At 56.0% G+C, this 11,814-nt stretch overlaps 2 protein-coding genes across 3 annotated transcripts; one reads left to right on the plus strand and one right to left on the minus strand.

Moving 5' to 3' along the window:
- The first annotated feature begins 529 nt into the window (after positions 1 to 529).
- On the plus strand, positions 530 to 4,333 carry TNNC2 (troponin C2, fast skeletal type). The gene is made up of 6 exons (XM_080814282.1): positions 530 to 1,051; positions 2,487 to 2,538; positions 2,672 to 2,815; positions 2,908 to 3,022; positions 3,152 to 3,288; positions 3,440 to 4,333. Exons 1-6 carry the CDS (start codon positions 1,049 to 1,051, stop codon positions 3,469 to 3,471), a joined length of 483 nt encoding a protein of 160 aa, XP_080670408.1. The 5' UTR covers positions 530 to 1,048; the 3' UTR covers positions 3,472 to 4,333.
- Positions 4,334 to 7,573: 3,240 nt separating this feature from the next.
- UBE2C (ubiquitin conjugating enzyme E2 C) lies at positions 7,574 to 11,215 on the minus strand. 2 transcript variants are annotated; one of them, XM_080813849.1, is made up of 6 exons: positions 11,026 to 11,215; positions 10,441 to 10,468; positions 9,624 to 9,710; positions 8,440 to 8,644; positions 8,282 to 8,341; positions 7,574 to 7,823 (listed from the first exon to the last, which is right to left on the minus strand). In XM_080813849.1, the coding sequence occupies exons 1-6, from the start codon at positions 11,124 to 11,126 to the stop codon at positions 7,765 to 7,767; spliced, it is 540 nt and encodes a 179-aa protein (XP_080669975.1). In that variant the 5' UTR covers positions 11,127 to 11,215; the 3' UTR covers positions 7,574 to 7,764. The 2 variants fall into 2 exon arrangements, with proteins under 2 accessions (XP_080669975.1, XP_080669976.1); XM_080813850.1 differs by having other exon boundaries at positions 10,832 to 11,044.
- Between the last annotated feature and the right edge of the window lie 599 nt (positions 11,216 to 11,814).

Genomic DNA, 11,814 nt, shown 5'->3' on the forward strand with positions numbered 1-11,814 from the left:
TTTGACAGAGGGAGAGAGAGCACAAGTAGGCAGAGGAGGAGGCAGAGATAGAGGGAGAAGCAGGCTCTTGGCTGAGCAGGGAGCCTGACATGGGGCTCGATCCCAGGACCGTGGGATCATGACCGGAGCTGAAGGCAGACGCCCAAGCAACTGAACCACCCAGGTGCCCCTCCCTTCAGGATTAATAAGAATCACTGATATGACTAGAGACTTTATGATTTACAAAGCTCCCTAGTAAAAAGGGAATAATAATAGCTTTTCCTTCATGGGATGGGGGTGATCTAGGTGAGATCACATGGTTAAAATGCTTAGCATAGTGTGTGGCTCATCCTAGAGGTTCAATGACTGTGGCTGTCACCTTCTCCTCCTCCCCTCCCCGGCCCTCTACCACGGTTCAGACAGGCCGGCCGTTCTACTTGCCAAGCACCAACCCTATGGAGCCGGCACAAGCTAGGTGACTTAGAGCTGGGCTCCATTTCCCATGGTCCATCTGTGAGGGAGGTCACGACTGTCCCCATCTCCACCTCCCAGAGAAGGAAACTGAAGCTCAGAGTGGCAGGTCGCCTGTCTGAGAGTGCACAGCTAGCAGCAACAGAACCGGGATCTTGGGTTTCAGACTTCACAGGCTTGTCCTCTTCCCTGTCTGCTGTGCTGCTTCACTTTTCTCCATTCCGATTGTCCTTTACCCATCTTGGAGCCACCGTGTTTCTTGAGCAGGGGCTCCCTAAGGCAGTGGAGCAGGGCGGGTTCTCCTCCCAAGAATCTAGGACATCAAGGCCTGCCACCTGCTCAGAGGCTTAAATTTCTCTGCAAGGGCCCTTGGCTAAATTAGGTAATGGGCTAGGACTCTGGGATGCGGTGGGGGGAGGAGGTGCTCGCTGACCCCAGGATCTGATTGGCCAGGGCAACTAGTCCTGGGGAGCAGGGAGGTGGGAGGAGAGGGTGCCCCTACAAATCCGAGGGGCTGGAGCAGGCCAGGGCATCTTCGGGTGGTGGAGTGCTGAGGAGGTGACCTGCAGCAGAGGAGGAGGCCCTGGGACTAGCAACCATGGTAAGGACAAGAAGGGACTTCATCCCTTTGCTTGCTGAAACACTTCTGGACCGCTTCCAGGCCAGATCTGGGTGCTCTGTAGTTCACTAATTGGACATTTGAAGATGGAACATGAAGGCTCCTGGAGCCCAGATGTCTAGGAGGAAGTCTGGGAAGAAGGCCTTGGACTTCCCCGGGGGTGGGGGGAATTGGGGTGTTCCGGTGATTGCTGACTCCCTGCAGACCTGAGGCTCCGGCTGTGTTGGTCATGGAGCCATGAGGGGCTCCTTGCTTGTCTCCCTCATGATGGGGGGGGGGACCCTGAGGGCCAGAGTGAGTCACCCAGCAAGCCAGCAGCAGGGGTGGGCTAGAAGCCTTGCCAAACTCTCCTGAAGACTCCTCTGGAAGAAGGGGGGGGGGTGCTGCAGGGTCTCAAGCCAGCTAAGGTGCAGGATCCCAAGGGCTCCGAGGGTGCGGAGAAGGGGCAGGTGATAGACCAAGGTTAGAGAGACCTCCGCCTCCCAGAGAGGGTTCCTAATCTAGGGGTATCAATTCCCCTGAGGTCCCCCTCCCCACTTCACTTCAAGGGGTAACTAGACCCTGGAGGACAGCTGCTGTTGCCCATGCCAAGCTAAAAATAGCCCATCCTCTTGTGTGGGCAAGGAGGAGGGAGGAGGGGAGGGCAAGGAAGAGGGCAGTAGCCAGCCGGCAGAACGCCTTGGCCACCTCAGCCCTCCCCACAACCAGCCTCAGTTCAAAGCCCCATAGCCGGAAGGCTTGGGTTGGATGTGGCCAGATCCCCTCCCCCCAATCTTATTTTCACCTCCACAAGGCCCCCATCACATTCTCCCCAGCACCAGTAGTATTTACTCCAATGGCTCAATGATAAGAAAGAAAATTAAAATCTCCATCTCGACAAGTTCTTGGAGGGGAGGGATGATGCGTCTGAGTCTTCTTGGTCCCAGGGCCCAGTCTCTGGCCTGACACCTAACCAGTGCTCAATGACTTTGCCTTGCATTATTATTTATTTGAGAACAAACATGTATTGAGCCCCTATTACAGAGCCAGGCTCTGCTGGGAGCTAGGGAAAACTGGGAGGGGACACTGGAATCGTGTTGGCATGATGGTGACATCCTGGATGTCACCTCATCCCTGAAAAGCCGCTGAGAAGAGAGAGGGTAGAATAAGTGACTTGCCCGAGGTTAGTGGGGGGGATTCCTGACTTGACATCTGATTAGCAAGGTTGAAGACCTTGGGTATAATCTGTGTTTCTTCCCTAGTTCTTCAAAACTGGGGTCCGGTAGCTGTGGGAGCATGCAAAATGTGGTGCTGGTTTGGAATAGTTTTTCTGGAAGACCAAAGCTCACTGATAGAAGGGGGTTGAAGAGAATGGGGTTAAGGCAAGAATGAGCTCTGGGGCCGCCCCTTCCACTCTCTGACTCTGTGTCTTCTGCAGACGGACCAGCAGGCAGAGGCCCGGTCCTACCTCAGCGAGGAGATGATCGCTGGTGAGTGCAGGGGTGCGGGTGGGAGGGCTGGCTGCCGCGTGGTGTGCTGGGCAAGGTTTGGTGTCCGGCAGGGGAGGGAAGGTGTGAGGCTGACAGTCCAGCTGGCCCCACCTTAGTCCTCTGCCTCTTTCAGAGTTCAAGGCTGCCTTCGACATGTTTGACGCTGATGGTGGCGGGGACATCAGCGTCAAGGAGTTGGGCACGGTGATGAGGATGCTGGGCCAGACACCCACCAAAGAGGAGCTGGACGCCATCATCGAGGAGGTGGACGAGGACGGTGAGCAGGTGGTTCTCCGAGGCGGGGCCGCGACGGTGGCGGGAGAGGTGGAGATGCAGGGGTGAGGCTCATCTGCCACCTGCTCCCCTCAGGCAGCGGCACCATCGACTTTGAGGAGTTCTTGGTCATGATGGTGCGCCAGATGAAAGAGGATGCGAAGGGGAAGAGCGAGGAGGAGCTGGCCGAGTGTTTCCGCATCTTTGACAGGTGCGCTGGGGGCCCGGCAGCACCGCGCTTCACTTCTCCGAGGGGCCGGGAGGGAGGGGGTGTCGCCGGGGCCAGGGCGACTCGCTCCTACCTGCCCTGAGTCCCACCCAGTTCTTTCGCCCCCCCCAGGAACGCGGACGGCTACATCGATGCGGAGGAGCTGGCTGAGATTTTCAGGGCCTCTGGGGAGCACGTGACAGACGAGGAGATCGAATCCCTCATGAAAGACGGAGACAAGAACAACGACGGCCGCATTGACTTCGACGGTGAGGGCCGCGGGGGCGCGGTGGGGGGCGGAGCCAGGCGGAACGCCCGGGGCGTGGCCCCCGTGCGCGCTGCAGTCCGTGGCTTCGTGGGCGGGGCGGGGAGCTCTCGGCGGTTTCGTGCGATTTATGCTTTTCCTCTCCTTCCCCGCAGAGTTCCTGAAGATGATGGAAGGCGTGCAGTAAAAGTCGCCCTCGCCTCCGCCCAGACCGCGCGTCCCTCGGGCGAGGGCGCTGTCACCTCCCGCCCCCCGCCTGGTCCCGCTCTCCGCCCCGGGAGGGAGGCGCGGCCCCTGCTGGCTCCGCGTCCAGAGGGAATAAAAGCAGACACTGCAAAGCGCGTAGCCTGCGTGAGAGGAGGAGCGGGGTGGGGGGTGGGGGGTTGGGGGAGGTGTCAGGGCCCGCCCGACTGGGGCGCCACCCGAGGCTCGGTAGAGGGGAAAGCCAAGCTGCGAGGCGCCCCGAGGCGCAGGAGCCCAGGGCCACGCGGACGAGCTGGGCAGGTTCCTGGCGGCGGCTGGAGCTGGACGTGGACAGCTCGGCCTACCGGGCCACGGCGCGCCCGATGCTGGAAGAGGGAGGACGGGGCGGGGGCGGGGGCTTGGAACTGTCGGGGTGAGGGTGCTGGGGTGGCGGGTAGGGTGAGGGCGTGGCAGGAGGCTGGAACTCGGAGGAGCCCGAGGTGAGGCCCCTTTCCTTCCCCACCGTCCTTCCTTTTTGGAGCCTTTGGTTCCTGGGCGCAGGCTCACGGACTGGGGATGGGAAAGTTGAGCACTGTATCCATCCGTTCCAGGCGGCATGCATTCCTGCGTGACTTCTACTTCGTCTCTCCTGAGTGTTTCTAGGTGCTCCATACTGCAGATGGGACAGGAGGGTGGGGGCACTCAGCCGGGAAGGCGTTTCTGACGTAATCATCTCCACACCGGACCCCTGCTCCAGCTCCCGCCAATGCGCTCAACACAGGGCCCGTTAACATGATCTAGCTAAAAGAAATCTGACCTTGCTGGTCCCCTGTTGAAAGACCTTCAAGGCTCCCCTTTGCTTCTAGAATCAAGTCCAAATTCCTTTCCTCTCCTTCCGCGCTCCGGTTTCAGCCACACCGGGCGATTTGTGGCTCCTGCTCTGGGCAGTGGGGGTGCACTTTCAAGCCTTCGGGTTTTTGCTCATGCTCTTCTCCTTCCTTGGGGTTCCTTTCCTCCTCTAACAAGCCTGGCAGTTTTTCAACTCAGCTCAGATACCATCTCAAAGACACCAAGACCCAGCGCAGATACCCTCTTCTCCTTTGATCCCTGCTCCCACTGGCTGAGTGGGCTCTGGCTTCCAGAGCTCTTTGCACACAACTCAGTTAGAGCAGGCTTCAGGTCCAAGCTAATGCAGTGCAGTGGTGACTGTGCTTTTAGAGTGTGAATCCTCATTGCCCATGACAAACCACTCTGTGGTTCAATTTCCTATTCTGTAAAATGGGTTTGATGACAGTACGTACCTTGCAGGGTTGTGAGAACAAGTTAGTGTGTGCAGTGCAGAGTGCTTAGAACAGAGCGTGGCACATGCTAAGTGCTTAATGCTATTATTAATATTATTAATATCACTATCCATCTACCTGTTGACAGTTCTGCCTGCCTGTCCTGAGTCCTTGGCACTGGTCCTGCCCTACACGGAGAAACCCTGCTTACCTTCCATCCTGTTCTCCCGGCACTCATTCACCTCAGGGGTGGCACCCCGAGGGATGGGTCCAAATCAGGAGTTCCGGAGCCCGCTCGCCGCCTGTAATTGACTCTGCCCTGCTCCTTTCTTCCTATCCCCTTACCCTTCTCTCCCTCCTCTCTGAGCCCACTCGGTGTTGTGACTTGGGCTGCCGCCACAGCTCACCAGGTTGCTGAGAACAGCCATTAATCTCCCTGCCACTCAGTCCCCAGGTGGCAGCCAGAAGCAGCTTTCTGAAACCAAATCTGATCACATCCCTGCCTACTCAAGGTTTCATTAGCTGCCTCAAGGTAAAGCCCTTGCATTTTAATTACAGGCCTTTAACTGGAAGGCCTTACAAGCCCCATGTGACCTGACTACCATGCTACTTTGCCAGTATTCCATACCCCTGAACTTCTTTGTACCCCATCTCCTTCTCCAGACAGCCCTCCTTGACCCCCCTGGTCTGCGTTAGGTACCCCACCTCTGAGCTTTTGTAACATGTGAGTCTAACAGCTGATGTTTATTACCTGACAAGGCAGGCACTATTCCAAGGCCCATCTAGCCTCTGAGGTAGCTACTAATATTTGCATTTTACAGAGGTTAAGTCTAAGTGTGTGCAAGTAACATGGGGGTGGTGTGCGGACTGCTGGGTCAGAGCTCTTCACCACCCCTCTGTAGGGCACTTACTCTACCCCACTCACGTGCCGGTCTGCCCGCCCTCGTTGCCCAAGTTCAGCCTCTGAGGACAGGACCTAGTCCTTCCCCCTGCTTTGGGCTTTTACTTTGTAGATACTCAGTAATTGTAGGGCGCATATGGGAACAGTGATACCTTCCAATACTTCCTGTACTAGGCTTCTTTTTGTTGCAAGTGCTAAAACCTAAAGCAAACAGACTTTAAAGGGCTTTACTGGCTCTTGCAACTGGGGTGCTAAGGCATCCCAGCTGGAGGCCAATCTCAATGTCACCTCCATCTCCTAGCTACGTGTCTCTGCTTGGCTTTCTTCCATCTGCAGCTGACTGCACCAACTGCCTGGACTCCCTCCTCTTTTCAGCAACCCTATTAGTAAAATAATTTTACTTTCTCCCAGGAATGAATCCCAGGGAACACTCTGATTAGTTCTGAACTACAGTCAGTCCCTGGGACTGACACGAGACAGGCCATGTGGCCATCCTGGGGGTAGGGGGCAAACGCTTTGATCAAGGACTACGTGGAGAGGTGTCCTAAGGCAGGCCCTGTTCTTAGACATCCTTTAGCCAGGGCTTTTCAACGTTGGGAGGGCATCAGAATCCTGGAGAGCTTGTTGGGACCAAGACTCTGCATTTCTACCAAGTCCCAGGTGAAAGGTGGGAGGGTCACACCTTGAGAACACCACTCTACACCGCTCTACACCTTTAACTTCGAGAGAAATGCAGGACCTCAGGCCCCACCCAGACCGACTGAATCAAAGTTTGCCTCTGAGGTAGCCCCCTGGCAGATTTATCTGGACCTTGGATTGGGCAACCCTGCTCCAAGCCCACAGGGGAGAGCTAACATCACCATGTAAGAGGACCCCGGCTGAGGACATCCACATCTGGATTTTACACCACTTCTCACCTGCCTGCCTCCCCCACTGCTCATGGGGGAAGAGGGCAGGAAAGAAGCCTGGGCTGGCAGGAGCAGGAGGATGGTGAGAACCTTCCTGATGCCCTCCACTACTGTCTCCTCCCCCTCCCCCTGGGCCTGCACAACCAGCTGCTGGCAGAGCTGGGTAGGTTGGGTGAGGCCAAGACCCAGGCAGTGTTGGAGGGCACCTAGCTGTTGTTGTTGGTCCATCCTGGACATCTTGTGGGACCTGGACCAGGGCCATTACCCTAGCCTGCTTTTCCCCCACCTGCCCCTGTAGGGACCCCAACTGGTTGGCACACGAGTTTCCTCTCAGGGTCTCAAGGCTGAGGTCTGTGGCAGGACAGGGTCAAGAGGGCCTCGGGGTCAGGGGCCTGGGCTGGTGGGGACAGCAGCCGGGAGGACTCACCGGTGGAGAGGAGGTGAAGGTACTCCCTGGGAGTGTGGGGCCATCCATGGGGGGGGGGGCTGGGCTAAGGGGTGAGTCAAGCTGTCCTGGGCTCTCTGGCAGGAAGAGGTGTTCTCTGGTGGTCTCCCAGACCCTGGGCCTGCTGTAGGGTGACCTGAGTGCTTTTCTTCTCTGTCTTAGGACCAGAACACCCCATCAGAGCACAGTGGCTGGTCCTTACCTCCCAAGCCCCGGCTGTGCACCTGTGTGTGCATATATACTCCTTCTACAGCTATAGCTCTTTCGGTTCAAGGTCTGGTTCAGCCTCCTCTGTAACTCAGCTGGGACAGCTCCAGTCCCCACTGCCGTTCCCAGTGCACGTCACAACTAGATGGAAAGGCATTTTGTAATACTACCTTCTAGAAGAGGAGACAGATGCAGTCATGAAGTGACTAAGGTCACAAGGGAAGGAATCCTCATCACCCCCTTGCTCAGCCGCTCAGCCTGTCAGCTGCCTCCAGGCCTTGGGGAGAGGAGCAGGGCGAGAGCCGGGATCCTACTCCACCGACCCTGAGCGCTCCCATCCTTGGGGTAATGACAAGGCAACTTGTAAAAAAAAAATCCGATGTATTTATTTAATATATTCATCACAAGGGCTCAACCAGAGGCTTAATTTAAAAAACAGAAACAAAACAAAAATGACACCACAGCTTAAGATACACAGTCCTAGATAGAAATGAAGAAAAAGACAGACTGTCTGAGGAGAAAATAGAAAGACGACACAAGGAGAGAGGCTGGACAGTCAGGGATCTTGGCTGGAGACCTGCTTTGAGTAGGTTTCTTGCAGATACTTCTTAAAGGCTGGAAAAGAACAGGCAGGTCTCAGGGAGTGGTGAGGAAAAGGGTTACGGTGGGCAAGGGGGCAGGCAAGGATACAAAGGTGGGACAAGTCTGGGGAGCTGGGTGGGGGGATTCTCCTTCTGTTGGTTGCCTGTCAGCTCTCCTGGATGGGTTCAGCGACCCCAGGGACACTGGGGAGGTGACTGGGGGTCTTAGTGAGCAAGTCATTTACACAAAGTTTGCTTTCTACTTCAAAGCCCCTCAACCTACATTAATGTAGAAAGTTAGTTTTCTGATTTGACGGCAAATAGGCAAATCAGAAACACCGAGGCAGAGGCAGAACTGGGTTATCTGGGTTGACATCCACCCCAACCCCGTCCTCGGGACACAATCCCAAGTCATCAGCATCCTTCTGTTTGAGGGAGTCTTTGAAGGTTGGGGAGGGATCACCCGGTGCCCGAGAAGGATGAGGGACCCACCTGTGGGGTTTTTCCAGAGCTCGGCAGCGTGTGTGTTCAAAGGACTATCAATGTTTGGTTCTGTGGGTGGACGGAAAGAGAGAATCGTCAGTAGGAGGAGAAGAGGCTGGCCGGGGCTGGGTTCCCAGGCTCAGGGAGGGGCTGGTCTCGGAAGTCACCTCCTAGCAGGCTCTGGATGGACAGCAGGATGGTCCTGACATCATACAGGGCTGACCACTTGTCCTTCAGGATGTCCAGGCAGATGTTCCCCTGGGTGTCCACGTTGGGGTGGTAGCAGGGTGTGAGGAATTTCACCGTGGGCGCGTTGTAGGGGTAGCCACTGGGGAACTCCAGGGAGAGCTTATACCGCAGGTCTTCATACACCTGGCATTGGAGAAACAGAGCTGGGGAGTGAGCCTGAGCCTCACCTACCAACCCAAGCCCCAGTAAGGGCCGTTCAAGGGCTTTTGAGTTTGTCTGGGACTTGACAAAAAACAAAGTGTTACACTGGCTCTGGTACTTTCCCTCCAGCTGGCAGGAACCTCAGTGACCCTGTGGTATAAACTGGCATCCTGAGGACTACCTGTGCTTTAGTGAGCCACAACATTAGCTGCTGACACGTCAAAATTAGGGTATTTAAGGCATACACCTGAATTTCTGTTTTTTTAGAAGGATTTCATTTTTAAGTAATCTCTATGCCCAACAAGGGACTTGAACGTACAACCCTGAAATCAAGAGTTGCACATTCACTTGACGGAGCCAGCCACGTGCCCCTGGATTTCTGACTCTTTTTTTTTTTTAAAGATTTTATTTATTTATTTGACAGAGAGATAGAGCACAAGTAAGTAGGCAGAGCTGCAGGCAGAGGGAGAGGGAGAAGCAGGCTCTCCACTGAGCAGAGAGCCTGATGCGGGGCTCGATCCCAGGACCCTGGGATCATGACCCAAGCCGAAGGCAGCTGTTTAACCAAATGAGCCACCCAGGCGCCCCTTCTGACTCATCTTTTTTTTTTTTTTTTCCTTCCTTCTGACTCATCTTTTTTTTCCCTTCTGACTCATCTTAAACCAGATGTGCAGCAGTGGGAATCTGCCGTCTTGAGACCTGTGCCTTTCCATCGGCCAACGTCCTCAGGTACGCTCCAGACTCCTTTCTGTCTGGCCTCCCACAGGCATCAAAGATGGAAAGCTCTGCTTTAAACCCAACCTCTTACTGTACAGAGGGAGATGAGGGCCGCAGTCTGAGAGCACAAGAACAGAACAAGGAAGTGTCCTGCCAGGCTTGAAGCTGACCTGCATTTGGTTTTTACTTCCAACCTCTCCCCAGACCCAGCAAACTCACTCACCTACCTCGACCCTACACTTACTGTGCCAGCTGCTCCATGGATGGTCCCCACCCATTTGAAAAGGTTGTCTGATTCAGGGAAGGCAGAAATTCCTTTGTCACCGGACATCTGGGGAAGAAACAACATCTGCTGGGCTGCAGAGTACACTTCTGGGGGTCAGTGGGTGAAATCCTCCCCCTTAAGCTCATCAAATCTTGATCCAAAATTTGGATCAAATCTATAGGCTTTTTTTGAGGAAGTGATTCAATTCTTGGGGTGGAACCTGCCCTTTGGGGTGGAGTACTGGGTGTGTTAAGGAGGGAAGGGTTATGCAGAGCAACAGAAGGCAGCTCTGTACTCCCCAATCTTGTTGGATATTGGGAATTCAGTTCGACATGCTAGTTAGTGCTGGTTACATACAAAGCCTAAAGACGACTCACGGACTAGGGAGGGATACAATTATCAGCATTGAAGGACACAAGTGGGATATTCAGGGTTAAAGTACACAAAGTCATCTAGGGAAAATTACTTGAAAGTATGACAGGTGTATTTCCTAGGAATAGTAAGGGTAGAGCTGGGTGTGGGTAAATCTCAGGGCAGGAAAGTAGGGCCAGGCAACGTAGACAGAAGGCCGTGCATGGCTTCAGGGAACTGTATTTTAGAGAGAACTTCATGGTGATGGTGGGGGTGGGTGGGACCTGGAGTAGACACTCCTGGAGAGAAAGGTGCAGGTGGGGTCTATTAACTTCTTCCCAGAAGACAGGAAAGTGGACTCATCATTTTGTCCCCAGTGCTGATAAGTGAGTGGGAGGTGGAGGGTGGATCAGTTAGCTTGGGGGTCTGGGCAGGAGTCACTCACCATGAGGGTCATCAGCTCCTGCTGTAGCCTGCAATATAAGCGTTGGGAGTCACCTGGGAGTGTGGATGGCCCAGGCTCCCCACGGCGCTTCTTCCCTCACCCCAAAGACTCTGGAGGAGCTGTCATGGAGGCTCCCCCTGCCCTGAGGCCAGACTCAGCTGGGGCACACTCACCCCCATTTCCACCGGAGAGTCCTAGTGAGTCCTCACCCTTCCTAATTGGGTGAGCTACCAGGCTCAGGCAGGACGGTTCTGCCTTGTTCTTAAGCCCCTCGGCTTCTCTGAGGTCTCTCTCCCGATGCCGGATCCCAGTTTCTCCCCACTTCCGTCCCCACTCGCCCCCACCTCGCCGGACCACCGACGGTCCCAGGCACACTTTCATCTTGACTCACCCGCGGAGGATCATGGCAGCGTGCCTCCCCCTTTTGTCCTCCTTCCGGGGGCCCTCTAAGGGCAACCCGAGCTCCCTGCGTGCCCTCCGGTCCCAGCATATCTACCCACCCCAGGAGGAGGTGGGGGCCCGGAAGTCCGAGCTCCAGACGCCGAGGCCCAGGCCGTGCCCGGCCCGGCACTCCACACTCTTTACCTCTTGCCCACGGGGCCACGGGCGGCGCCCCCGCTGGGCTCGGCTCCTTTGCGGGCGGCGGCGACGCTGGCGGCAGCTGGGTCGCGGTTCTGGGAGGCCATCCGGGCGGCGCGAGGTGGGAGACAGGAACTCGGAGAGCACGACTGCAACTGCAGGGCCCGGGGTCCGCCCGCCCGCGTTTGAATTGTAACCCTCTAGCAGCACCGGCCAATCAGCGGCTCGCTTGCGTTTGATCCAGCCAATGGGGCGCGCCGGAGTGCGCTGTCAGCACGCGACTGCTGCACCCACCCCCCCAGCGCACCAGCATTGGGGGGCGGGAACAGGCTTCTGAAGGGCGATTGGCAGAAGAGGCTGGCATTAACTAACGAATCTGCTGCGGATTGCTGCAGATCGGAAAACGCCGACCATTAAAGGGCCAAGAGAAAGTCCACGTGGGATGAACCCTTTCGGGTTCCAGGCCTGGCTGCAGGAGGGAACTCCGGGCTGGGCCCGGGATCCCTGCTCCAAGGGGAAGGGAGGGCTCGGGTCTGGATGACATCAGTACCCTTCCCTCATCCCGGAAACCCCTGCTCCTCTACTAGTTTTAATGTCCCGCACACCTCCTGGGACCTGTGTCTGAAAATTCACAGGAGGGGAACGATGGCCAAAGCAGGACACTGCTGGAAACAGGCTCCTGCTCGGCCTCTCCAACGGTTTGCTTTGTGACCTCGGACACGGGCGAGTAAAACGGGCGTAATAAAAGCCTCTCCGCATTTTTCTTCTGGTCTGTCATCAACCCCCACAGTGCCA

The sequence above is a fragment of the Martes martes genome, assembly GCF_963455335.1.
Source record: "Martes martes genome assembly, chromosome: 9".
Taxonomy (NCBI): Eukaryota; Metazoa; Chordata; class Mammalia; order Carnivora; family Mustelidae; genus Martes; species Martes martes.

Coding starts and splice junctions, on each gene's coding strand:
- UBE2C (XM_080813849.1), bottom strand. CDS start 11,126: ATGGCCTCCCAGAACCGCGACCCAGCTGCCGCCAGCGTCGCCGCCGCC. Junction 9,711..10,440: donor AGGAGCTGATGACCCTCATG/GTGAGTGACTCC, acceptor TTTCTTCCCCAG/ATGTCCGGTGACAAAGGAAT. Junction 8,342..8,439: donor CATCCAGAGCCTGCTAGGAG/GTGACTTCCGAG, acceptor GTCCACCCACAG/AACCAAACATTGATAGTCCT.
- TNNC2 (XM_080814282.1), top strand. Junction 2,816..2,907: donor CGAGGAGGTGGACGAGGACG/GTGAGCAGGTGG, acceptor TGCTCCCCTCAG/GCAGCGGCACCATCGACTTT. Junction 3,023..3,151: donor TGTTTCCGCATCTTTGACAG/GTGCGCTGGGGG, acceptor CGCCCCCCCCAG/GAACGCGGACGGCTACATCG.